We start from the raw sequence: 27,990 nt of genomic DNA on the forward strand, positions 1-27,990 counted from the left end.
AGAGGTGGGCCACTTTCGCCTATACGACATCATCAGTGTGAGGGCCGCCACATTTGAAGACATTTGGGGTTTGACAGCAGCACGATGATGGGGGGGGGGGGGTGTTTTCACTCTTTGTGTATTGTCAGGGGCCGCACTAAAGGCTACCAGGGGCCCTCCTAAAGGCCACCAGGGGTCGCACTAAAGGTCACCAGGGGCCACACTAAAGGCCACCAGGGATCCTACTAAAGGCCACCAAAGGCCGCACTAAAGGCCACCAGGGGCCCTACTAAAGGCCACCAGGGGCCACACTAAGGGCCACCAGGGGCCCTACTAAAGGCCACCAGGCGCAGCACTAAAGGCCACTAGGGGTCACACTAAGGGCCACCAGGGGCCCTACTAAAGGCCACCAGGGGCCCTACTAAAGGCCACCAGGGGCCGCACTAAGGACCACCAGGGGCCCTACTAAAGGCCACCAGGGGCCGCACTAAGGACCACCAGGGGCCCTACTAAAGGCCATCAAGGGTCGCACTAAAGGCCACCAGGGGCCACACTAAAGGCCACCAGGGGCCCTCCTAAAGGCCACCAGGGGCCGCACTAAGGACCACCAGGGGCCCTACTAAAGACCACCAGGGGCCCTACTAAAGGCCACCAGGGGCCGCACTAAAGGCCACCAGGGGCCGTACTAAGGGTCACCAGGGGCCGCACTAAAGACCACCAGGGGCCCTACTAAAGGCCACCAGGGGCCCTACTAAAGGCCACCAGGGGTCGCACTAAAGGCCACCAGGGGTCGCACTAAAGGCCACCGGGGGTCGCACTAAAGGCCACCAGGGGCCACCAAGTGACCCGTGGGCCTTCCAAATGAAGCACACTGCCGGCAGTTAGTCTCGCGAGACCTCTACCAGAAGCGGTAGTTGCTCTTGCAGATTCAGAAGCGGTAGATGCCTGGGGGGTGGGGGGGACGCGTGGTGGTCGTGTTTCTGTGGTTGGGCGGAGTGAGAGGAGGAGAGAGAGGATGGGGGCGGGTTTAGGGGGACTGAGGGGAGGAGGAATAGGGGGGGGGGCGGTTAGGGGGAAGACGGATTGGGGGATGAAGGGAGCGGGGTTCCGGGTAAGTTATGGGGAGGGGCGGTCTGAGTGATGGGTACGGGGCTCTGGGGGAGGGGCAGTGGGGGATGATAGGGGCGGGGTTCCGGGTGAATTCGGGGGAGGGGGTTAATGGAGGCGGGGCTATGAGTTCTGGGGAGACGGTGGGGGCGGGGTTCCGGGTGAGTTCGGGGAGGGGGTCATAGTGGGCGGGGCTATGGGTGAGTTAGGGGAGGGGGCAGTGGGGGTTGATGGGGGCGGGGCTATGGGTGAGTTAGGGGAGGGGTGAGTTTTTGGGGGGGTGATGAGGGGGAGGGGACGAGGGGAGGGGGGAGAGAGCCGACATGGCGACGTCCACGTTTGAAGGCGTTCGCCTGGGCTCGCTGTGCGCCGAGACGAATGGCGGGGAGGCGACTCGCACGGGCGATCAGCCGCTCACCCTCGAGGTGAAGACGGGCCAGGACTGCGCAGACATCTCCCTAAGCGGCGGTGAGCTGTGGCGTGAAGGGTGCCGCGAGAGAGTGCGTGAGGCGGCGGGGTTGGTGGTGAGCGCTTGATAAGAACAAGGGGACATCGTCATCATCGCGGTGGTGATGATGATGATGGAGACTTGACGACCTTTGGGATGTGGGGGACAAACACGGCCGTGAGGGGACGGGTTTGATACCCTCGCCCGGGTGGTGGTGGTGTCCATGCGTGTCTTTGTGCCTCGTGTCTCAATCGACGTACACACACAACATCTGCGCCTGTCCCTTTCATCACTTTGCCAGCGACTTATTTGTGTGTCTCCCTCACCCCATCATCATCAGCCGCTTCGCTCAGAAGTGTGGCCTCGAGATGTGCGTGCACCTAGCCTGGCACGAGGCGCCACCGCCGCTCTCGTGGCGAATGGCGTCTCTGTGTTTGGTGTGTGTGGTGTGGACAAGGCTGTTAGAGCATCGTGTGATGAGATCGATTCCCACCGATATCTACACGGATTCCATCTCTCTCGGCCTGCCCACTAAGTGCGACGAAGCTCTTACGCGGGGAGACAAAGGCGGCCGGGCTGGGGTGCCAAGCCACGTCGCTCCAACGTTGCATCGTTCACTGCCTTCAATTCGTTGACGCACCTATACGGGGTAGGCAACTTCGTGCATGTGTGTGTGGTTAGCGCATGGCTGTTAATGGTTTAAGCGTGCTACGGTTGTTTTATTACGTTTGCGACATTAGCCCGGAGCCCCCCCCACCCATATCGCGTGACATTATTCTTAGATTGGCAGGGGACACGTTGGGTGTACGTCCGCCGTACTGATGGAGTGGAGGAGAAATGGGGCCTCTGTGCGCGTGTGTAGGGGCCGCATCGCCCGCAGTGAGCAAGGCCTTCGTAGATAACCGCGGCTGATTAAGACGCCGTGTGCACATCGGCACACTGCTGGGGAGACAAAGGCGGTCAGGATTGGTGTGATAAAGCCTTAACAGGCTGTCGGCCTATGAAGGCCGGCACGGTACACGAGGGGGTGGGTGGACAGCACCACGCCCGGCCGCCTTCGTCTCCCCAGTGGCGATGTTTACTACACACCGCACCGGGTACTCATTGGAGGCCGAGTCGACCTAGGGGAGGCCCAGGAACCGGTTCAGATAATCCTCTCCGGTGTTAGTGGCCGCGAGCGGGAATTGCACCCGGGTTGCCGTAGCGCAGCGCGCAAACCACAACATTACCGCTCCCCACACACACCACGTGCTGTTGTACGCGTCCTGGTTTACACGTGCTGTTGTTCATGTCTTGTTGTTCACGTGCTGTTCATGTCTTGTTGTTCACGTGCTGGTTTACACGTCTTGTTGTTCATGTCTTGTTGTTCGCGTGTGTTCATGTCTTGTTGTTCACGTGCGTGTGTTCATGTCTTGTTGTACACGTGCTGGTTTACACGTCTTGTTGTTCACGTCTTGTTGTTCACGTGCTGGTTTACACGTCTTGTTGTTCACGTGCGTGTGTTCAGGTCTTGTTGTTCACGTGCTGTTGGTGGCGCTGTGGTGAGCGCACAGGTGCCCTGCAGGGTTCGATTCCGGGCCTCGGCGTAAAAATATTGTGATTCATAATAAATGTTTTTTTTTTATGGGGGGGTCGTTAACGACACGCGACTGGGTGGGAAACACACACGGTCGCGAAAGCTTACGTGTTAAACCACATTATTATTCCTATATGTATGTTGAACTTACTCTTTAGTTCTTTCGGTAAAGTCACGTAGGTATAAAATTTAAATAGTAAAAAATAAATTATTTTATTTTATACCTACGTGACTTTACCGAAAGAACTAAAGAGTATCGAACATTGCAGTCACGAAAACTTAAGATCTTAACTATGTTGAACTTCTTTTGCAACGTACGTAGACAGCCATGCTAATCGGACGTAATTAATAATAACATTATTATTGGGTCTAACCGCCTTTGTTCCAGTATGCCGATGTGCACGTCTTCACATGTATGTGCTGTGAAGAAGGGCCGTTGTCCGAAATGCCGCCGATTATATATATGTTTTACTCTTTAGGCCACAGTGTACTGTATGCTGGACGAATGCCTTGGGTTCAATTTTGTTAATTGTGCTTCTGCGCCACTGCCAACGAAGCAGCAGCAGCAGCGTACATGTCAACCCATATGGGTTACCCCGTGTTCTTGTGTAGGGAAATTGAGTTTTCAGGTCCATACGGCGTACAGCCATTTCAATACGGGCAACAGAATGTTTGTCGATGTGTCCCTTGTGATGTGACTTTGTAGGATGAACGTTGAGATTTAAAAGGGGCACGGGATGACCAATAAGGTCTGAATTGGTCTGTAATAAGGTAGGGCACTGATGGGGGTTGACAGGTGTGCAGCAGCAGTATCACCAAATAAACTGTTTATTTTTTATTTAAAGCTTTCGTGACTGCAGGGGTTCATATTCTTGGTTCTTTCGGTAAAGTCACGTAGAAGGGAAATAATAAAATATAAAACAATAAAATTCTCATGACGTTTCGACTGCAACACAAGCAATCACAGTGGATTTCACACCTGATGGTGATTGCTTGTGTTGCAGTCGAAACGTCGTGATAATTGTATTGTTTTATATTTTTATTATTTTGTTATTTCCATTCTACGTGACTTTACCAAAAGAACCAAGAATATGAAACTGTCTCTTATTACGACTACCTCGATACTCAATGTCTAGACTTGAAATGGAATTAGAGCCACAGTGGAGAAAAGGCCACCCTTAGGGTGGTCGTCTGCTCATGTGCATGCGAATGATATGCATTGTTACATCACCTGGACCGAGGGGATGTCATTAGCGTAGGGAGGAGATACCCTACGCCCAGCAGTGGATAGATCATGGCTGACAATTAATGACCCTTATCAAGCACTGCTTGGTGCCGTGTGCATGGGTGCGATTGCTGGGAGAGACAAAGGCGGCCGGGGACGGTGTTTCAACACTTTGGAAAGTGCTGTTGGTGAACACCCATGAAGGCCACCAATGGCTGGTGTGGAGTGCGAACATGCCTGGGCCGCCTTTGTCTCCCCAGTTTTGATGATGTTTTGCACGCACCACACCAGGTACTCGTTTCAAGTCGACTCGACCTAGGGTGGGGAGGCCCCAGGACCGGTTCAGATATTTGCTACTGGTGTTGGCGATTAGCGAGGAATTGAACTCTGGTAAGCGGGGTTTGCAGTGCGGTGTGGCGACCACTGCGCACGAGCCCCTTTGTCTTTTCTAGCGAAGGGCGACGGGGCTTGCACCGCGGTTAGCGCGCTCATCCAGCAGTGGATTGACGCACGTGCGCTAGGGGAGCAGCAACAACAAAGCCGGTCGTTGAGAGCTGCCGGTTGCTGTTGCTTGAACTTTATCCGCCGGATCTCTCGTGAAGCTGGAAACCCCAGTCCACAGACGGCCACGCCACGTAAGCGTCGTACCGGCGGGAAGACAATGGACCGCGAGAAAGCATCGCCCCAAAACTAGTTTTTGCGACGCTTCACCTGCCCACTGGACCCATTCACGCACCGCACCCTCCGGGCTAATTCCACTGACGTTGAAAAACGAAAACAAAAAATATTTGGGGCGTGTCCGCCGAGGGAGACTGAGCAATAACACCGACTCGTAATCGGGTGCTAGGCGGCGAGGGTGACCGCCGTGGAGATGGAGTGCCGAAATCAGATCGTGTGTAGGGGCTGAGACGGAGTTGTTTCACCACAGGGCCACAATGCAGTAGGCCTTAATCCATGAGTAGATAACCACGACTGATCATTGCTACCTGGTGTGCAGTTAAGAAGTGTGCACACATCGGCATACTGATGGGGGAGACAAAGGCGGTTAGGATTGATGTGAGCCACACCACACACACCCACGGTCTTAACAGGTGCTCGCGAACTGTACGCGTGTTTAAATTGAGTTTCATTTATTAGTAGGGTAACGAAAACAAAAATGTGGGGGCACGGCCAACTAAGAGAGATGGAGAAATAACCACCGACTTGTACGCAGGTGATAGGTGGACAATTACATCGCAGGATCGCGAGAGGGTGGCGGTGGCTTGTAGAGGCCTCCATCCAGCAGTAGAGCTTGACCATGGCAGATGATGAAGATGATGATAACATAAAAATATCTGATTTACTGACGTTTCAGGCGATGGCCCTTTTATTCAGGAGTAGAAAGAATGCAGAATGTCGGTCAGTCTCTCTTTGCTCAAAATGGTCATCCTCATTCACGGTCACATCAGGCCGACCGTTGTCCAGTCGGGTTGTGGTGATACGGCAATAATTGTGATAAATCAAACACTCTAATTCACTACTATGAGCCAAGAATGTCTGTGTCCTGCGTGTGACGTCACTCCACGTCGGCCAGCCCCCCTCATTAATATTCATGAACAGGTGACGTCCTCCACATGGACCCTCCCCCTTCATTAATAATCATGAGCGGATGATATAACTCCACTCGTAGCACCCTCCCTCAATAATCATGAGCAGGTGACGTCACTCCACATCGAACAGCCCCCCACATTAATAATCATGAACAGGTGACGTCTTCCAAATGGACACCCCCCCAGCCATTAATATTAATTAGCGGGTGACGTCACTCCACATGGGGGGGGGCGAGGCGCCTCCTCCCCCCTCCTCAGCATCAACTTACAACCCTCGCAACAAAGGCCACGTCACGCGATCTCCGTAACGCTGTTGAGACATCAAAGTAAAAAGGACGTCGTGATGAACAAGGGATTATAACCTTAAAATGAAATTGGTCTGTCACTGCGCCCTTACAAATTGCACACGAATTGATGCAATGAATATCACGTGGCGGTCTGCTTTTCGCCTGCAAGTTTCAGATTTACTGCAATACACCCGTCCTTGGACAGGCAAAAATCGAGTACAGTAAAACCTTTGATTGCGAGCATAATTCGTTCCGGAAACGTGTTTGTAATCCAAAGCACTCGTATCTCAGTTGTGATCACGTGACGCTCGGCAGACAAAGCATATACACGTACTACTCGTATTGCAAGACCTCGCTCGTTTATCAAATTAATATTTATTTAAAAAATTTGCTCGTCTTGCAAAACACTCGCAGACCAAGTTACTCGCAATCCAAGGTTTTACTGTATGTAATGTTTGTCGTAATCGTATCCTTCGTTTTTGAAAAATACCATTGCATCGTGACTATCGTTGCGATTTTTTTCCCCATGTTTTATTTTCTAACAATATATATGAAATAACAATGGAACTATTTAAGTCTCTTAAGTCAATCGCTGTTTACCCATAAAGTTTAGTATTTTGCTGAAAATAATTCCCGGGCGATTGACATTACGGCGGTTATACGGCTTCGTAACGTTTGTAGTTAATTTAATTGTATGCCTATTTCTCGCAGCGTGTGCATTATTGAAAGCATTCTAGGTTGTGTACAGTTATGATGGATAGTTGTAGGTTCACGGCAGGATTTGTGTTGGAGTGAACCGCAGCCGGAGAAACTTTTTGCTTCATCGTTATTCACACTGGAAGTGGAGCAAAGCGCACACAGATACAATGCGATCAAATTGCGAAATGCAGTTGCAAAGTTCCGGGAAACGTCATATTGCATTAATAGCAATATCGCGAAATAGACCAAAGGCTTCGTGACGTATCGTGAACAATTATCGCGAGGCAAATGCACGTGTGCACAGCGCTGATGTACAGCAGTCTCTTTGTCAATCTACTGGTGGATGAATGACCTCCCCAACTACGCCATCTATCCACTCGCCACACACGAGCCGATTTCACCACTCCATCTCCGCGGCGGACGTACTCTCGTGCCTTACTGGACATCTGTGAAAAAAAGAGCTTGATAGCTCATCGGATTTGTCGCGGATAAATAAAGATTCTGATTTACAGCTACAGAACGAACGTTACGACCTTGATGAACAGGCGTCGCGTGAAATGCTTCATCGGTGCCGCTGGCAGCGCAAGGCGACACGAAGGCTCTTGCCGTGTGGGCCAGGCCGATGCCCCGAGGCCGACAACAGGACCTTGTGCCCTCCCAGCCCGTGATTGTGGTTGCGTTACGACTCTGTTGGCAAATGAATTGCATATATAGGCCATAAAGCAACCCCCTCCTCTTTCCCCCACCTCCCCTACCTGGGTCTTAATAGCTCTTGTAAAAACAGATTCGTGTGAAAGATCAGGTGGCAAGATGTTAACTTGCTCGCCTGCTATACGGGAGGTCGTGGGTTAGATCCCAACCCTGACGCCTGCTGTATATTTGGAGTTTGCATGTTCTCCCCGTGGTCCCGTGGATTGTTCTCTGGGTCCTCCGGCTTTTTCCTCCATTTGGAAACGTGCGTTTAGAGTATTTGGCTGTTCTAAATGACCACGTGTTAAGTCGCTTCGTTGAGCTATCGTTTGCGATAGCCAGGTCACTTCTGAATAATAGCTCAGGTGGGCCTTAACTTGATAAAATAAAAAATAATTGTTTAGTAGTTTATAGATTTCGATTTAAAGCTTTCGTGACTGCAGGGATTCATCTTCTTGGTTCTTTCGGTAAAGTCATGTAGAATGGAAATGATAAAATAATAAAAATAAAACATAAAATAATTCTCACGACGTTTCGGCCACAACGCAAGCAGCCGTCAGGTGAAGAACAGGTCTGTCATTCAGACTCTGTCTTCTCGACAGACCTGTTCTTCACCTGAGGACGGCTGCTTGTGTTGTGGCCGAAACGTCGTGAAAATTGTATTTTATTATGTTTTATTTTTATTATTTTATTATTTCCATTCTACGTGACTTTACCGAAAGAACCAGTGAAGATAGTTTATAGATGGTAAGAGGAGGAGGGGGGAGGCTCGTTGACGGCGTGGGCTGGTGCTTTATCACGGCCGCGTCCAAATTGCTGACATCTGGACGGTGTGCGCGGTGGTGAAGTTCAGAGCGCGGTGCGCGATGTGGTCTGGCAGCTCGTTGGGGGGAGTTTGCCGACGAGATTGCGAAGTTCTCTTATCGCGAGCGGGCCTTTTCGTGGTTGCGCCACCGGTACGGCTCTCCGATGCCGCCGTTGGGGTTTATTTTTTTTACCGGGTGCCGTTCGGCGCAGTGTTCCGACGTTTCGCTCGGCGTGCTTGAAGAAGGCTATCCGAGCGAAAAAATGGAGCGAAACGTCGGGCAACAGCGATGATGCGGTTCCTGGAGAAACCCCCACCACTCCCCGCCCCCCCCTCCGGATGTGTGGAGCCAAGCGTTGACCATCGTGCCCGGCAACGCGCGACACAACTGCAAAAAACGCTCGTCCCGTACATCTAATTTGCGCTTGTAATTTAATTAGCTAAACATGCGTAATTGTCGTCCAAAGTCACGCAATGCACGCTTTAATTGGTAATTTGGTGGCTTGCGCGCTGCACGTGGCTGCCTTTGTAATCCAGCGCTGTGGAGGCAGCAAGCGAGGGTTTGGGTCAATCCACCGTGCAGATGTCGCATAACTTCCTTCCCGTGGCCATCGACGAAGAAGCGCCCGGGTACCCTGGCTTGCCTGGAGGATGCGCTTAACAGCAAAGTATAGGACAATCTCCATCTGTCCCTTCTGGGTGGGATAGGCTGTTACCTCTCCCCATTTCCACGCGAGGGTGGGCTTGTTTTTCCTGGCTGCTCCGGTTTCCTCCCGCATGCATCGCTCATGAATTGACTGAAAAACATCCTAACACATATATATGGAGGACTGCGGGAGCTTGGGCAATTTGTTGTTGGCCCTGGCTCTCGCCGCCTGATTGCTGTTGCCCTTCCAGCTCGTGTGTGTGGTTCCTACTCGGCGATTGTGAGAGATACGCAATTTGCACGAACTACGATGATGCTACGTTGATAAATATTGTTTTGTTTTTTTAAACTAACGCAATATTATATAATTACATCTTGCTCGGGTGAATGTTTTTACCCACCTCTGGCGAGAAATATTAACCGATAGCACAAGGGAGATATTCTCTTGTCCCCAGAGGGAGGGGGGGGTCTCTTTCTGTAGGTCAGGGGCTCAGCAACAAGAAGAAGAATTCGGTAAAAGAAAAAATTCTATTTCAAGAGATTCGCATTGCACGTGGTGAAAATGAGACGGTGGTCGTTAATAAATGACGTCACGAAACATTCCTTAAATATCCGCACGCGGCTCCGTCGTCGCTTGTTACCATCTCAATGCTGCCCCCTAATGTTGGCATAAAGGAACCTTTGTGTGCGTGTGGGTAATCGTGATCTAATAGCCACTCTTTATGCTTCCAAGTGAACCAGGCGTGGTGTGTGGCGCATTACCGTATTCTCGGGATCACAAGACGCTCCGGTGAGTAAGATGCGCGGCGCAAAACGTGTGCGCTGCAGGTGTCGACCGAGTTGCACGAATCTCGCCTCATCCACTCGCGGATGGCTACCGTATTGTAAGATGCACCCCGCCCCCCCACCTCCTCCCAATAAGTGGGGTAGGGGGGAGCGGGGGGCGAGTGTGCGTCTTATAATCCAGAGATTACAGTAACACTTTAAGCTGCTTGATCGGCTCGCTCTACGCTTTCCCATCCCGTGGGGTGGTGATGGTGGTGGTGTGGCCCAGAGGGAAGCGCGTTCGCCACTCGCTGTTGCAGAGGTTCCACGGTTCGAATCCAGCGGCCGCCCTGGTTATTACTGCGGCGTGTCATCACCATGACAATACTACCGCGTGCCCGTCTGCTTCACTCACGGTGGTCGTTAAAGATCCTCTGACGCCGTTCGCAAAATAGAGTAGGCCATCGTGCGCTGGCATTATTGTCCACATTTGAATAATTACCCACAAATGGCTCAATTGGGATCACGCACTTAGTGGCAGTCGTCCCCTACTGCGAACACTTGGCAGCAATCCTGAAAAAATTTAACGAGGCTCGTTTTGGCTTTGTATCGATGCATGTTCAACTTGTTTCGCACCGTACGTCGCCAACCGTGCTAATCCGAGGTGTGCGGGAAGGACAACAAAGCTTTTGTGGATAAACAGCATAATAATAGTAAGTGAACAACCCATCGCATCCCCCACCCCCTGTTTCTACCCTGGGTCACGCATCCGTGAATTCGTCATCTGTGCCAGGCGGTCAAAAAAAAACGTCTCAACGCACAACTGCGTAATCCGAGCGCGTATCTTCCCTGGAGCTTTCGCCACGCTCTACCGCGGGCACAGCCTGCCGTTGATCTCTTGAGTACGCCCGGAGTAGTGCCCGGGGCATCTTGGGTTGACGAGCGGACACGAAAAAACCCGCACGTGGCGATTTAAATCGGGACGAGTGCAGGGTTCGGCCAAAATAAATGCGCACGCTTGCAATTCTCTTATTACGCGGGTTTTATTCGCTCAGGCGGCAAGATTGCGTCTGTTAGATGTTTTTCTGCCGGGCTCGTAATGGAACTATAATGGCGAAGCGGACGCGCGCGACGATCGGTGAGAGGTCTCGGCTCAGCGTTTGGCTTAAACGTTGTAGCTGAGCGGGCTTGAGCTGATGACACAAATCAGCCTCTCTTTTATTTCCTCTCCACCTCACCCTTCAGCACGCCCCTCTTACCTACTGCCGCAGCAATTCCACCCTGGCCACCGATGCCCTCCCAACATCCATTGCTGTTTGGTCGCTTGACGGTGTGAATATAATATCTTCTCGCCAGTGTGAGTCTGTCTTCTTGGTTCTTTCGCTAAAGTCACGTAGAAGGGAAATAATACAATTAAAATAAAACATAATGTGAGTCTGATGTGATTGCTCACGAGCGGTATATGTGATGTAACCGCTTCAGTGTAAATTTAATGACGTCACTCCTGTAAGTATGTACGGTGAACTTTGTTCGTGCGAATCGGAGGTGTGGAGGGAGAGCACTGGTCTGAGCATAACCCTGATGTCATCTCAAGAGCGTAAACCTGATGTGATCGCTTCTGAGCGTAAACCTCCTGATGTCTTGTCGGTGTAAACAACACTCCTGCCGTATGGCTTGTGGCGCGTGCATGTCGCCCAGCGAGGCCTCCATGGGCTCCCGTGCCTCCACGCCGTGCTCTTCGACCCCGCGCGAGCGTTTCCCCAAGCGAACGCGAATGAGGCGATCGACTGTCGCATTGATTTCCCCGCCGCCGTGACCGCACGAGGCCCGCTCACCCGGCGGTGCGGTGGCGGTCGTGGTGGGGAGGGTGAGGGGGGTGGAGAGGGATGGGAGGGGGGGGCGGCCTCCGTGTTTTTCTCTCTGCGCCGTGATCGCACGCGCGGCTGCACAGCGCGCTGGCACCCGTTCAGCTCGGCGTAAATATGGAAATAATCGCCGCTCGCGGTCCTTGGGGGCGAGGGGACACGCTCCGTCTCTCCGCGTTCACGGTGTCCCTCGTGGCGCGCGGCGATTACAAAGACCGCATTGTGGTGCCCGCCCGTGTTTGTAAATCGATGGGGCGGGGGTGGCGGTTTTGGGGGTGGTTTTTGTTTTGCACGCGTCTCTGCGGTCCTCGCGCCCGCAACGTAATTGCCGCGCTTTCTCTGCGTTCCCGTTCGATTTGACGGCTGGAACGGATCGTTAGCGACGGGGGATGCGGAGTCGGGGGTGGGGGGGAACGCATCGACGCCCACGGGCATTTCGTTATTCGGTAGAAGGGCAGGTGTTTTTTTCTTTTCGGAGAAGGATGTGGAAAGAGACGGATGCCCTCTGCCTTCCAAGACTTTCCCCGTGCCCGTCCATCGCGAGCTCCGTTCTCATCTCCGTGAATTGCGTAGCTGTTAAGTTTTTGCGCAGGGGCCCGTGGACCACAGGGGCCCCCAGGTGCTGGGCTATACAGATTGTGGGGTAGGGGGAGGTGGATGGAGGTGTGGGGGTGGGAGTGGGTGAGGGAGAATTGAAACACGGTGGATGATAGGTGGGGGGGGGGTTCGTTTCATACCTTGCGCTGGGGCCCATGCCAACTACGCCACGCCACTGCCACCACTGCATACTTGCGCCCCCCCCACCACACACAAAGACAAATATCCACCCTATAGCCTTAACAGACTTGTGGCAAGTGCTGTTTTTTTGTTTGCGAGCACCACCTATGAAGGCAGGCACGGCACACGAGGGCGTGGGTGACCAGCACCACGCCCTGCCGCCTTTGTTTGCCGAGTGGCGATGTTGACACACCGCACCACGTACTCCTTTTGAGGCTGAGTCGACCTAGGAAGAGGCCCAGGACCGGGTCAGATTATCGTCACTGGTTTTGGCCGCGAGCGGGATTCGAACTCGGACTGCCAGGTTCATAGCACGCGCACACACCTCTCGCGCGTACACTCGTGCGCAATAAACAAATGACAACGGGTAATCATACGTATGACGTGACGACGGGCGCTCGTGACATTTGTTTGACAAACGAAACGTGCGGAGCGTTTGCTTATCGCTGCTGAATGTTCGACCAGTGGCGCGTTTTGTTTGCGTGCGCGCTTCTCCGACGGGAGAGAGAGCTTTCTGTGTGTGCGGCAGCCCCGCGTTGTCCCCGCTGCCTAATGCGAAGCGACGCTAATCGACGTCACGTGACACTGCGCGGAGAGGAGGGATCCGCGACGTTTCCCCCGCGGGCGGTTTTCACTGAGCGCTCGGAGCTGTAGGTGGATTTGTACCGACCTGGCAGCCGTGGTCAAGCCACTGCTGGATGAAAGTTTCCCCAATCTAAAACCAATCTTATTCTTTTTTACCAGATAAAGCCCACCAAGCTCTATAGCACCTGGCCACAAGTTATAGCTCAACGAAGTGGCTTGTCACGTGGCAATTTATAGCAGCCAAATACTCTAAAGGGAAAAACCAGGGGACCCGGAGCAAAAATGCACGTGACCGCAGGGAGAGAGACACGCAAACTCCAAATATACAGCAGGCATCAGGGTTGCGATCGATCCCATGACCTCCTATAGACCAGGCGACACCACCGTACCTCGGTTAATCTGCACGAACCTGTGACCGTATCACACAGAATGAGCCTTGATCTCATCGGATCCCAGAAGCTAAGCGGGGTTGAGCCGGGATAGTACCAGGATGGGTGACCACCACGCATGTCAAGTTGTAATGTTCATATGCACCCACGTCTGTGCTCCCGGCCTCCCACCAACCGGCATTGACCGACGTGGTGAGGTGTGGTCAGATCGACAAACACGAGCCGCACAGTGTGGGGAGGTACTCATGCAGCAGTGGATTGACCAATAACTCCCTGTAACATGGTTGTCAAAAGAACACCTCCTGTACCATTCCTCCGTGTTCAATGAATGATTGAAATGCCACGTTAAGTGTAGAACCCAGCAGTGTGATGGTGAGGGGGGTTTGTGTGCAGTCATTGGTGACTGGAAAGAGACCATTAACTCACTACTCTTGAGAATCTTCTTGGTTCTTTCGGTAAAGTCACGTTTCCATTCTACGTGACTTTACCGAAAGAACCAAGAAGATGAATCCCTGCCGTCACGAAAGCTTTAAATCGAAATTTACTCTTGAGAACTCTGTTTAATCAGTCAGTGGCTGAAACATGGATTCAAACCCCCGGGGGTCTCGGTGGTTCCAGCTCAACACTCTGACCTCTTAAGCCACACCTGGTCTTGACCAAATATTAGGATTAGTTTTATACTGGTAGGAGCCACCTGGTTCCACCAGCCCACAGGGGATTATTGTGTCCGTCCGTCGTGCATACAAAAATGGGAGGGGTGGGGCTGGGTGGAGAGGGGAGGGTGGGGAGGGGCTGGGTGGGAAGGGTGGGGCTGGGTGGGGTGTGGCTGTCCACCCCGTGGTGCCCTTATAAAACTCAACGTTTAACCTACTCACGCCGGCTTGTGCCCGCCCTCACAGTCGGCCATATTTGAGGAATACACCACGCCGCCGTTGACCCTGGCTATTGACCGAGCAACCCAACGATCCTACCAGCTCCCTCCGCAGGAATGTATTTTGGGGTCGATTTGCGCAAGTAATATGGGGCTGTTCACCCTCCTCCACCTGACACAGCCGTTTATTAAAGCTGTCACATGAACAAACGTGGCTAGTTGTACGTGTTTTTAAAAAAGTGTTTTCCGTACAGATATTTAGTTAGTTTTTTTGCGGGACCGATGAGTCCCGTTGCCCGTCATTGAATGAAGTCCATTACGCGTTCCTCGTTGCCGCCTCCTGCCGCACGCTGTGTGCCCTGAGTGCAGTCCTCTGAGAAAAATGCAGAAAAACGCTCATCATCTTGGGCAGGAGAGTAGGTCAGGGTTTCATTTGTAAGAATGTAGACTATAGATTTGTATCAATGCCGTAAAAAAAAGTGTTAAACGCCTCTCGTTGAGTACGCTGCACTTAATTGAACAGTGAAGTGAATGTTAATATGGTGAATTGTTAAATAAACTGTTGATTTCGAGTGGCCTCAGGGAACAGATTTGTGCATGTTTTATTCATCCAACCAATACACAAGACTGCTGATGATGCTGCTCTACGACTGCTGATGATGCTGGCAATTTTGCTGCTATTACTTATTCTGCTGCTCATGATGCTTATTCTGCTCCCAACGATGCTAATTACGATGATTTGGAAGCTGCTGATCGTGGTTTTGATGATGCTAAATACTGCTGCTCATGTATAATTATGTGGATGCTGCTGATCGTGGTTATGCTGATGATACTGATGATCTTTACGATTCTGCTTGCTGACAATGCTCATAGTGCTGCTGCTGACAATGCAAATCGTCTTCATCCCCCGCGACACCCACGCTCTTTAGTCACTCCCTACTCTCGCCATTAAATAAAATACCGATTTGGCAAAAAAATATATATATCGCTGTGGTGGCTAATTGTCGCACCAGGCCCCACCGTATCAATGATGACACGGCGAACGTGCTTCTGCCACGCACGTGCGCGGTCCGTGTTCTGGAATCGGTGGAAAGACGTTATCTCCGTTGCCTGATATACAGGAGGTCGTGGGTTCGATCCCGACCCTGACGCCTGCTGTATGTTTGGAGTCTGCACGTTCTCCCTGCGGGCGTGTGGATTTTTCTCCCGGGTCCTCTGGTTTCTCTCTCCACATTTAGAATCAATGTGCGTGTAAAGTGTTTGGCTGCTTTACATTTCCACATGATAAGCCACTTGGGCTATCATTTGTAGCCATGTCGCTTCTGGAAAAGAGCTATACAGCTGAGTGGGCCTTACACGGTTAAACAAAATTGTTTAAAATCAGATTGTTTCTCGATTGTCGATTTATTTTTCCTTAATCGTGTTGGGAATCAATTATAATTTCCAAAAGTCATGCTATTCAAATCCAGTTGGGTTATATTTTTGATCTTCATCATGCTTGTTTTCCCAGAAAAGCCTCGCCGATTATCAAAACTTTTTTTCAAAAAGAGGGTCCTTCAAAAAGTCTTCGCAGTAGGAGGCAACGATTGCAATGTGTTTTACGATGAGTTGGTGGATCGACCGATTTGGCTTGCTCGGTCAAAACTGCACCGTGCCATCGTAAGGCGCCAGGAATCGGGGATTCAACGAAGACGCTCCAGGCACTTGGAGCGAAACGCCGGGCATCGTGCCAAAACAACGACGCGTGGTACAACCCGGGGAGAGCTGTACAGTGCAAAAGTAATGTTTCGTAAACTAAAGCTTTCGTGACTGCAGGAATTGATATTCTTTGGGTTCAAAGAAAATAACAAAAAACTACGACGTTTCGATCGTTCCTGATAATGCTTGTGTTGCGATCGAAACGTCGTAGTTTTTTGTTATTTTCATTGAACCTATCTACGTGACTTTACCGAGAGACCCAAAGAATATGTTTCGTACCCTGGTAAACACTGGTGTTTGGTCGACAGCGGCGGTGTCCACAGGAAGATTCTTGCTCGTGTTAGGAATAATAATCCTGCCAACGCCAGCAACGTTGACCGCACGTGCAGTGCCGTCGTACCGCACACCTGTCTGACGCTCGCCCTTTTCTCTCTCTTACCCCACCCCCCGCCCCATGCTCGCGTCTCCCCAGCGAACGGCGTGTGCATGTTCAAATGCTCGGTGAGCAGAGACACGGAGTGCTGCCGCGTCGGGAAGCAGTCCTTCCTCATCACGCTCGGCGTGAACAGCGTCCTCTTCTGCTTCCCCACGCCCAACGGTGAGCAGGCGGGCGAGGGAGTGAATGGGTGGGCGGGCAGGTGAGAGGGTGAGCGAGTGGGTGGGCAGGTGAGAGGGTGAGCGAGTGAGCGGGTGGGTGGGCGGGTGAGAGTGTGAGAGGGTGAGCGAGTGAGCGGGATGGGTGGGTGGTCGAGCAGGCAGGCGGACGGCAGAGTGGGTAAGTGAACGGGTGAGAGGGTGAATGACGATGGGTGGGTGGGCGAGAGAGTGTGGGTGGGTGGGTGGGCGAGAGAGTGTGGGTGGGCGAGCGGACGAGAGTGTGGGTGGGCGAGCAGGAGGGTGGGCGAGCAGGCGGGCGAGTGGGCGAGCAAGCGGGTCCCGCTAACAATTCCCAAACCTGTCCCTCGATAACCACAGACCTCGCTGTCGCGGCAACTGCTGCTCCATCCGCTGGGTTGTGTCCGTATCGGACGATGGGACAGGCAGCACTTGCCACACACTGCATCTACAATATGCACACGCGCACGGTGGTGACTCAACCATGCACTATCCAGGCTCGGGCCTGCTTAGCGTTCCGTATTGGGCAGCCTTCCGATTGCGAGCCACCATGCTTCAACCGCTGCTTCCAACTCCGTTTGCCACATGGCACCGATGATCCCCTAATGATGGTGAGACCGGTCCTGTGCTCTCCTCCTCCGCTGTCTCTCCCGTGACAGAGCTATGCTCCTTCCACAACATCCTCAAGAACTGCCGCGGCCACAACCTGGAGCACTCGGTGTTCAGCGAGCGCACCGAGGAATCGTCAGCGGTGCAGTACTTTCAGGTGTGCGTCACGCGCGTCGCGCCCCTACGGAGCGACGCTCGCTCTGTCCCCAGCAACGCCTCCCGTTACGAAACGTCGCCGATTATCTTGTTTTTCTATTAAGGTCACGGTGTTATTTGGCGAACGTGTAAAGTTTTTTTTTTCATTTGTGTTCGTGCAGCAGCACCACACAATTCTGATTTAAAGCTGATGACACAAATCAGCCTCTCTTTTATTTCACCTCACCCTTCAGCACGCCCCCCTACCTACTGCCGCAGCAATTCCACCCTGGCCACCGATGCCCTCCCAACATCCATTGCTGTTTGGTCGCTTGACGGTGTGAATATAATATCTTCTCGCCAGTGTGAGTCTGTCTTCTTGGTTCTTTCGGTAAAGTCGCGTAGAAGGGAAATAATAAAAACAAAACAGCGTCTTCCCGACAGACCTGTTCTTCACCTGAGGACGGCTGTTTGCGTTGTGGCCGAAACGTCGTGAGAATTATTTTATTATGCTTTACTTTTATTATTTCCCTTCTACGTGACTTTACCGAAAGAACCAAGAAGATGCCCACACAATTCGTTTATGTTTTAGTAGTTCTGAGGATTATGCGGCGGCGAGGTATAAACGGCCGCTCTTGTCCTCCTCATCCTGCGCGCGTGTGTGCAGTTCTATGGCTACCTGTCGCAGCAGCAGAACATGATGCAGGACTACGTGCGCACGGGCACCTACCAGCGCGCCATCCTGCACAACCACCTCGACTTCAAGGACAAGGCGAGGCCCAAATCCGTACATCCGCAAATCCGTAGCTCTGTATATCCACACAGCCGCAGATCCGTACCTCTGTACATCCAGACTTTCACCAATGACACGCTCTGTTGTGACAGAAGGATAAGAAAAGGGTGGGGGGTGGTGTTGTAATCGTTGGAACTCTTGCGCGATGCAGTTGCGCGTTACTCGTGATTAAACGACGAATCCGTTATTCGATTGTGAGTAAAATTATGGGCTCCTCCTTGCTCCTTTCCATTCCTCTCTGCTCTGCCTACGTCTCCCATCTCCACCCCATTCCTCCCTGCATCTCTCCCTGCTCCTCCCTGCATCTCCCCACTCCACCCCGTGCCCCCCCCTTGTTCCTCGTTCCCCCCCCCCGCACCCCCCACACTCCTCCCCGTGACCCCCCCGCTCCTCCCCGTGCCCATCGCAGGTGGTGCTGGACGTGGGCTGTGGCTCGGGAATCCTGTCGTTCTTCGCCGTGCAGGCCGGCGCCCGCAAGGTCTACGCGGTGGAGGCGAGCACGATGGCGCAGCACGCCGAGGTGAGCGGCGAGTGAGGCCCACGCGCAGCTCGCTGAATGAAGACGCGGAACTTTCTCGTTCCCCCCTGCGACGGTGGTGGTGGCGTTGAGATGATGGCGGCGGCAGTGGTGGTGGTGGTGGTGGTGGTGATGATGACATTGTAGGTGGTGATGGTTGTGATGATGGTGGCAGTGGTGATGATGGAGGTGGTGATAACTGTGTAGGTGGTGATGGTTGTGATGATGGCTGTGGTGGTGATGATGGAGGTGGTGATGATAATAGTGTAGGTGGTGATGGTTGTGGTGATGGCGGCAGTGGTGATGATGGTGTTCGTGGTTTGTGACGAGTTGTGACTTGGGGTTGGTGACGCGGTCCAGCGTTAGCCAGGGCAGCCGCTGGATTGTAGCAAGGGCAGCCGCTAGATTCAAGCCAGCGGCAGCCCTGGTTAATACTGCGGGTGAAATGACCATAACATAGATCGCTTGACATAATTCGCGATGGTAGGCCATCGTGGGTCAGCATCAGGGTTAAAATTTTAAAATGACGCCGCATATTACTCAATTGTGATTACACAGCAGCAGTCATCGCCCCCGACTGGGTGTACTAATGACATGTGTGGGTGCCGTGTCACCTTGCAGCTATCCCTGACACACAGGGCCAGCTGCCACTGGGGGAGGGGGGGCCTTTAAAAATGTGTTTGGGTTGAGATGTGAGATGTTAAAGCGCTGTGAGATGCCCCGGCCTACCGAGGGGGGGCAGCTCTTATCAAAAACAAAAATGGTGATCGTTGATAATTGGTTTTTTACCCTTCTATCTGGCAACAAAACTGACACCTTTTTTTACAAGGATTCATGTTTGCATAGACCACAATACCTGCAGCCATAATGCAAACAAATAACATAACTCTGATGATGTATGCACTGTCCTTGAAGTTGATTGGTCCACACCCGAGACAGCTTTCCTTAGAGCCTAGTCTCACATGGGTTGGACCAGATTACGCCAAAAGGCGCACAACTCAAAGACAATGCACCATTAGAGTATGAGAGCTCGGGGTGAAGCATTTACACCATTGGAACCTCATTTGGTGATCGTTGTCGCTCCGGCCGTCGTGCCCGCGATGCCGTGCCCCTCCCCGCGCGCTCTCCGCAGCTGCTGGTGCGTAGCAACAACCTGCAGGAGCGCGTGGTGGTCATCCCGGGCAAGGTGGAGGAGGTGACCATCCCCGAGGAGGTGGACGTCATCGTCTCGGAGCCCATGGGCTACATGCTCTTCAACGAGCGCATGCTGGAGAGCTACCTGCACGCCAAGAAGTGGCTCAAGGCTGGAGGTGCGCGGTGGAACACCAACCCCCCCCCCCCCGGCGCTACTCGGGACCCCGTTCCAGAGTGGCGCAGGACCCGTTCCCGTTTTCCTGCAGTTTTGTAGTTTTTTGGCAAAATGTGCTGACGTCCACATGGCTAACGATTATTCATCATAATAATGATGACGACGATAGACTTGGCCTGGGCTGTTGACCATGGACCCCAGTCGGACCGAGTTTCAAACTCACTCGGTCCCGTCTCCACAGTGCAGCTTTTGAGGAAGCTGGTCTCCAGGTAACACATTTATCTCACTGGCGTTGTCTGTACGGGTGAGCTGATCTTGCCATGTGGGCATGTGTGATAGTATAGCGGTGAGTGAGATACGAACCCGCAGCCATCATCAGTGACGATTATCTGAACCAGTCATGGGCCTCCCCTAGGTCGACTCAGCCTGAAATGAGTACCTGGTGCGGTGTGTAAACATCGCCGCTGGGGAGACAAAGGTGGTCGGGCGTGGTGCTGGCCACCCACCCCCTCTCGTACCAACAGTCTGCTAACAGCACTTGCCCCAACAGTCTGTTAAAGCTACACGGGGGATCTTTGTCTTTGCACAGGTAACCTATTCCCGACCCTGGGTGATGTCCACTTGGCCCCTTTCACGGACGAGCAGCTCTACATGGAGCAGTTCACCAAGGCCAACTTCTGGTGAGGACGACGAAGAAGCTCAACTGGAACACCGTCGTCGTCATTGACATCAACGTCGTCATTATTACGCCATCGTCATCACGCTCGTTTACCCACGCGGAGTCTCAGCCCGTTGTTTTTTTGGGTGTCCTGCTAAGTTTTTTCAGCAGGGGAGGGACGCCGATTGCTCCGTTCTTTTCACGAGTAGAGTTTTTATTTTTTTTAAACATCGGCATTTTCGTCATCCTCGTTGTTGCCCTTCTGAGATGGATAAAATCGTTTCCACCTGATCAGGCTGGACCACTTGATGTGAATGTGTCTGATGGTGGTGTCTGATCACGGTGTCAGGGATGGTGATAACTACGTCATTGGTAAAGTTGGAGTGTTGGCGATGATGATGGTGGCGATTGTCTGGTGTTGGAGTGTTGGTGATGATTGTTGTTGGTGGTGGCGGTGATTATTTTGTTGGTGGCGTTGGTTCGGAATGGCGCTGATTGGAATGGTTGGTGATCTGTGGACGTATCGTCGGTCGCGCCAGGTACCAGCAGTCCTTCCACGGTGTGGACTTGTCGAGCCTCAGGGCGGCGGCGGTGGAGGAGTACTTCCGTCAGCCGGTCGTGGTGAGTCCGCCAAACCGCTTGGCCGTCTTCCGCGAGTCGTGCGGTCGTGTGCGAAGGATGACGAGCGAGCCGGTGGGCAGCGCCTTGGTGGACAGAGTGATCGGAGCCGGCAGTGAGGGTAGCGCGCGGTTCCACGGTGGTGGGGCACCGCAAAAGTGTCATGCTTGTAATGCACGTGCCGTCAGTTGCACGACCAAAACAGTTGGTTCGTCAAATGAACCGCGACATTAACGGTGTAACGTAATTGCAAAGCGCCCAACGTTTACTGATACTCGCAGTTAATTTTTACACATTTGAATTATTGCGATCGTCACTTTGTACACGTTTTTGTTGGTGAAACCACACAGTATCGGAACAAAAATTAAACGTCGGATGACAATCTCGACTGTGCGACATTTTACGAAAACGTACGGGGCAGTTGCCGTGGCTGGCAACATGGCGCGATGCGTCGTGCGGGGGTCTCCGTATCGTCGCGAGCCTCGTCCGCGGTTCGAGAGTTCGTCCATCGGGGGGGGGCGAGTCGGCGAGTCCCTCCTCTCACACGCGCGCACATACCGTGTGTTTCCGCAGGACACGTTTGACATCCGGATCTTGATGGCGAAGTCCATGAAGTACACGGTCAACTTCCTGGATGCCAAGGAGGAAGATCTGCACAGGTGTGAATATTCCTTGCAATCATCATCATCTTCAGCCGTGATCAATCCACTGCTGGATGGAAGACCTCTCCCGAAGCAAATGTCATCTCTCGCGGTCACGCGTAAATAACATCTAGCGTGTAAACATCGCCACTGGGGAGACAAAGGCGGCTGGGCCTGGTGGTCACCCATACCATCGTGTCCAGTGCCAGCCTTCATAGGTGCTACTCGCTAACAGCACTTGCCCCAAACAGTCTGTTAAGGCTACACGGGAGTGGGGGGGGGGGGTCTTTGTCCTTATGTGGTAATATGTGTGTGTCTATACGCATGTTTGTTTCCGTGTACTTTGCGCGAGTGTTCACGTGTGATTGTACATGTTCATGTGCGTCCGCAGGTTGGAGATCCCATTCAAGTTCCACATGAACCAGTCTGGTCTCGTTCACGGCCTCGCCTTCTGGTTCGACGTCGCCTTCATCGGATCGATGTACGCACCCCCCTGCCCCCCCCCCCGTTCCCACCAAGTCCTTTTTCACATGGCCAGCATTAGTAATAAAACTGTGTGCGTGTGTACACTGAGGTGGGAGCGGTGGTGTAGCGGTTAGCACGCTGTGCTACGATCCCGGCAGCCCGAGTTTAATTCCTGCTCATTGGCAACACCAGTGACATCATCTGAACTGGTCCTGGGCCTGGGCCTCCCCTAGGTTGCCTCAGCCTCAACAGGAGTACCTCGCGCAGTGTGTAAACATTGCTGGGCGTAGTGCTGGCCACCCCACCACCTCGTGTGCCTTTCTTGCCTTCAGAGGTGCTACTCGCTAACGGCATTTGCCCCAAGAGTCTGTTGAGGCTGTACGGGAGATCTTTGTACACTGACACGTTGTGGTGGTGTGGGTGCAGGGTGACGGTGTGGCTGTCCACCTCCCCCACGGAGCCGCTCACTCACTGGTACCAGGTTAGGTGCCTCCTACAGACGCCGCTCTTCGCCAAGGAGGGCGACACGCTCTCCGGAACCGTGGTGCTTTCCGCCAACAAGAGGTGCGGCCACACCACTGCACCACACCTCAGCCACATTGCACTCCCAACCACACCACATACACATCACGGCCACATCGCACTCTCAACCACACCACTGCACCACACCTCAGTTACATCGCACTCCCAACCACACCACTGCACCACACCTCAGCTACATCGCACTCCCAACCACACCACTGAACCACACCTCAGCCACATCGCACTCCCAACCACACCACATACACACCACGGCCACATCGCGCTCTCAACCGTGCATAACCACACTACAGTTTACCGCTCACAGCCGTTGCAATGCCCAAATAATTTGACCCGTGGGTTTATCTTCGGTTGCTCCGATTTCCCCTCTCGCATATAAACACTCGTCAAAGGAGTTGTGCCAAACACATCCAAATGTAGGGCCACAGAGCTTGGGCAATTGTTGGTAGCGCCTATTCTGGCTACCTTGCCCGCTTGTCTGTGCTTTTCCGCGCGCGTCTGGATCTAATGAACCTCTCAATTAGCACAGAACGCACTGCGCGTCGCCAAAATTGTGCGTTTATTCATATTCAGCGCGCCACATCGTCACCCCTTCCCCTCGTTCCTCCTCCTCCTCCTCGTCACCACAGGCAGAGCTACGACATCGAGATCGAAGCCACGATGGACCAGACGGGGTCCCGCTCACGTAACCTCCTCGACCTCAAGAACCCATTCTTCAGGTGTGTGGCCGTCCATCGCCCCGTGTTGCAACTACTTTGCTCAAGTATAGTTAGTTGGCACGTTTTGTTTACTATTGGGTTGTGGTAGTGAGTTAACGGCGCATTCATATTTATGCAATTTAATAAACAAAAAATAAACCTTCAAATCTAGAAAAAATAAACCTTTATTATGAAGAGCTTTGCAAGATGGGTGGAGGAGGGAATCTAAATCACCGCGTGGGGTTTTCCTGCTTGTGCTGTGTACGGCTGTCCGATGCATGTCCAGGTTGTATGCACGTACGTTGAACTTCTTTCGCACCCTACGTAGCCAGCCGTGCTAATCGGCGGTGCGTGTTGTCACGGGGGACGATGCCCGACGTTCCGCCTCCCCGCACTAGCTTAGGGCCTGTGCAATTTAATGACATTTGTAACTTGTAATTGATATCTAAATTACACGCACCGACAGCATCGGTGCGTGTAATTTAGATGTCAATTACAGTGTGGCCGATTGCCTCAAGGATACGTCCCTAATTGCAAGACAACTTTATAATAAAGATTTGTTCTAATTGTATCAACTTATCGTCACCCACCCCCCGTGTTACGGGTGGTTTCATTGTTGGGCGGGGGGGTCACCTGACTTCTCTGTTTGCAGGTACACGGGAGCGGCCCCCTCCCCTCCCCCGGGCTCCCAGTACACGTCGCCCTCCGAGAACCTGTGGAACTCAACGGGCACCTACGGGGTCGCACCCGGTAACGACCGCGTCTCAATCGCTCTCACTCACTCGCTCTCAATCACTCGGTCAATCACACACTCAGTCACACGCTCAGTCACACAATCACCCACCTAGTCACACAATCACCCACCTAGTCACGCACTCATTTGCACACTCGCGTGCTGCCTTGTCCACCCACCTGGCCGCTTGAACACTCACCCGCTCACTCGTTTAGCCTATACATCGTCGGTTTTTTTGCCCGTTTAACTTTACCACTTACTCGTTCACTAGCTCACCCGCCCACTACTTCACCCGTCCACTAGCTCACCCGCCCACTAGCTCACTTGCCCACTCCTGCATCACTGACCCACCCGGCCACCTTCCCCAAACTCAGCCTTGACGGTCTTCTCCCGTCCGTGTGTGTCTTTCTGCCCACAGCCGGGGTGATGCCAGCTGCCTACGACCTCAGCTCAGTCATGGGGACCGGGGGGTTCGGCGTCTCCCACAACAACCTCATCCCCGTCGGTGAGTCACAGCGCTACGAGGACGGGGGGGGGGGGGCGGCACGAACCTCCTTCCCCGACAGCCTTTGGAGCAAGTAGCCCCCCTTTTCACATGCATTTCATTTCCGTTGCTTTTCATAAGGTCGTCGTCTGCGATTGTTTTTATCTTTGCGAGCACACGTGCACGGGCGTCGCATGGCGTGGCTGTGGCCACCCTTGATAGGCGCTCGCTAACAGCACTTGCCCCCTACAGTCTGCTATACAGGGGGGGGGGAATCTGTCTTTGTCTTTGCTCCCCAGCGAACGCGGGCATCGTGAACCACAGCCCCGCGCGGCAGGGCTCCATCATGAGCACGGGCTTCGTGCAGGGTGAGTGGCGCTCGCTCCGACCACTCGCACCCAACGTCAGTGCAGCCAACCTGGGCTCGGCAAACCCAAAGAGAGCGAGGCTTAACCCCCCCGTGTAAATGCGTTTACGCTCGCCAGCGGTCTTTGCTTTTCGTATGGCAGGAAGCAAAAGTGACAGGTTGGGAGATGTGTCGTGGTTGAAAATAAAGTTTGCAATCTTCCGTTTGTAGAAGGCGAACGTGTGTCTCCCACGCCGCGCTCGAACGCGGTCTAGCGAGCTTTGCCACGTCCGTAGCCGCCCACGAAATCCGTCCAGCGAGTGCCGATGCACAATTACGGAGACGCCGACGACGATCGCCACCGATAATTACATCCTCACGGATAAATATTGTCATGGCCTTGCGTTTTCGTGCCATCATGAGTCAAAACACAAGCGTGTACACGCGCACACACACACACACACGTGCGCGACTGTGCACCAGAAGCTGCGGAGCAAACACAACTATACGAGTGTGACACGTGGACACAAAGACCCCCGCCTCCTTGTGCCCAACCTTGTGAGCGCAATCTGAATCCGATTCCTTGCTGCCGCCGCTGCTGCCAAGCGCTGAAAGTGTTGCTCCTACTCGTGCTGCTGCTGCTCCTGCTGCTGCTGCTCCTACTCGTGCTGCTCCTGCTGCTGCTACTCGTGCTGCTGCTCCTACTCGTGCTGCTGCTGCTCCTACTCGTGCTGCTGCTCCTACTCGTGCTGCTGCTGCTCCTGCTGCTGCTGCTCCTACTCGTGCTGCTGCTCCTGCTGCTGCTCCTACTCGTGCTGCTGCTGCTCCTACTCGTGCTGCTGCTGCTCCTACTCGTGCTGCTGCTCCTGCTGCTGCTGCTCCTACTCGTGCTGCTGCTGCTCCTACTCGTGCTGCTCCTGCTGCTGCTCCTACTCGTGCTGCTGCTCCTGCTGCTGCTGCTCCTACTCGTGCTGCTGCTGCTCCTACTCGTGCTGCTCCTGCTGCTGCTCCTACTCGTGCTGCTGCTCCTGCTGCTGCTGCTCCTACTCGTGCTGCTGCTGCTCCTACTCGTGCTGCTCCTGCTGCTGCTCCTACTCGTGCTGCTGCTCCTGCTGCTGCTGCTCCTGCTGCTGCTGCTCCTACTCGTGCTGCTCCTGCTGCTGCTCCTACTCGTGCTGCTGCTCCTGCTGCTGCTGCTCCTACTCGTGCTCCTGCTGCTCCTACTCGTGCTGCTGCTGCGTATTCTCGTGCCTGCCGGAGGAGGAAGAGGCGGCGGCGGCGCTCTGGGTTCTTGTCGTGGCAGGGCGTGACCGTTGTGCCGTGGTGTTTTGCGAGCGCAGGGGGGTCGAGCCTGCAGCCCAGCAGCTCCTACTACCCGGTGAACGTGCCCTTCTCCATGTCGGGCGCCGCCATCTCCATGGCGTCGCCCATGTCCATGGTCACGAGCTCCGTGGTGCACTACGGCAGCTGAGGCCCGCGCCAGGCCAGCGCCCGCCCGCCCTGCCGCCACAACCCCCTTGCCGCGTGGCGACCAACGTCCGACACCGCAACCACCCACGCCCCCCCCCTCCTGCCCCCAAAACCAACGGACGTGCCGAGTCTCCCCCGCGCACTGCGGACTTCTCCAGGGTCCACGGGGAAGACCCCGTGGCACCACGAACTCTGAACTTTGGCGGCTGCTGATGTACGGGATGGGGGAAGTCTGACTGCTGCTGATGACGTGTGCAAGCAGGGTTTATTTTCTCATCGAATGTTTTCCGGGTAGCTACTAAGGCTGGAGGGTTACGCGTGACTGATTTACCAGACGATGGTGAAAGATGTGTACTGGATGTGGTATGCCGGGTGTGCGGAAATAATTGAAGCGGTTGACATTAAGCTCTGCCGTTGCGCGTGATGACGACGAGTCTGTTGAGTTATTGTTTTAGTTTTGTTCTTGCGCATCTCCCCCACAACTCCCCGCGTATTTTTTTTTTTTATCTCCACCAAATGTGTCAACAGCTGAACGTTTCTGCCAGTCAACACGCTGGTGTTGGGTTTTGAAGGTCTCTGGTCGGGTCTCTGTCCGTCAGGTTCGCCACACTCGGTTAGAGCGAAGCTGTGTGCGTGCTCGCTCCAGGTGCAGTTTAATGCACCCCGCGTGCCCCAACGCGGCGCTTTGGTTCAGGAAGTTAACGGACGGAGACGTTTTGCCCCGACGAGTCGTGTTGGTCGCAACTCCACGCCCGGGGCTGTGTCTCTCTTCGTGGCTTTGCCGTTCACGCGGCCGGTGTAGACGATCCCTACGTATCGTTTTAAACTTTTTTGGTGCGTGCTAACGAACTTGTGAAATTCTTGGGGGTTGATGGGTGCCACCCCCCCCCCCCATCATGGAATTCTTTATGGAGGCCGTGGGTTAATGTAGCCCTGTTGCACGTTCTCTCGCCTAATGCTATTGGGCCAAAAATCCATACCGGGCGCATTTTGGAAGCTAAGGCTACTACACAATTTATCGTCGATTAGTACCGTTAATATTTTTTTCGTTCGATTATAAAGCGATGGAGGTTGCCGTCCTACTGGGCTACACTGGCTCGCGTCGACGGGAGTCTCGAGCGAGGGGAAGGAAATTAGTTATTCCTGCAGTATGGTTTTCTTTTTTTTACTTCATCGGAAGGAATTTGGTGGTCTGTTTTCAATAAAATCGTTGCGTACGATGGTTAGTCCCTTGGTCACGTGTGCTTCTCATTGTGCTGCCAGCTGCGGATGTGTAAATTAAGTCGTTGGTTTTTTCGAAAGAATGTCTAAAGGTACAGCCCCGCAATTTATTCCTCGCACCACTGCTGCTGGATAAG

The 27,990-nt window shown here is 53.4% G+C and overlaps 1 protein-coding gene across 3 annotated transcripts; it reads left to right on the top strand.

The window, feature by feature from the left end:
* Positions 1 to 1,388: 1,388 nt before the first annotated feature.
* On the top strand, positions 1,389 to 27,858 carry CARM1 (coactivator associated arginine methyltransferase 1). 3 transcript variants are annotated; one of them, XM_078615058.1, is made up of 17 exons: positions 1,389 to 1,554; positions 4,627 to 4,725; positions 16,474 to 16,599; positions 17,276 to 17,382; positions 18,028 to 18,132; positions 18,563 to 18,673; positions 19,803 to 19,980; positions 20,569 to 20,659; positions 21,177 to 21,258; positions 21,829 to 21,914; positions 22,288 to 22,377; positions 22,788 to 22,925; positions 23,531 to 23,620; positions 24,252 to 24,349; positions 24,751 to 24,837; positions 25,116 to 25,184; positions 26,503 to 27,858. In XM_078615058.1, the coding sequence occupies exons 1-17, from the start codon at positions 1,410 to 1,412 to the stop codon at positions 26,631 to 26,633; spliced, it is 1,833 nt and encodes a 610-aa protein (XP_078471184.1). In that variant the 5' UTR covers positions 1,389 to 1,409; the 3' UTR covers positions 26,634 to 27,858. The 3 variants fall into 3 exon arrangements, with proteins under 3 accessions (XP_078471184.1, XP_078471187.1, XP_078471185.1); XM_078615061.1 differs by lacking the exon at positions 4,627 to 4,725; XM_078615059.1 differs by lacking the exon at positions 25,116 to 25,184 and having other exon boundaries at positions 26,503 to 26,717.
* The last annotated feature ends 132 nt before the right edge of the window (positions 27,859 to 27,990 follow it).

This window comes from Lampetra planeri, chromosome 46 (genome assembly GCF_965212315.1).
Source record: "Lampetra planeri chromosome 46, kcLamPlan1.2.h2, whole genome shotgun sequence".
Lineage (NCBI taxonomy): Eukaryota > Metazoa > Chordata > Hyperoartia > Petromyzontiformes > Petromyzontidae > Lampetra > Lampetra planeri.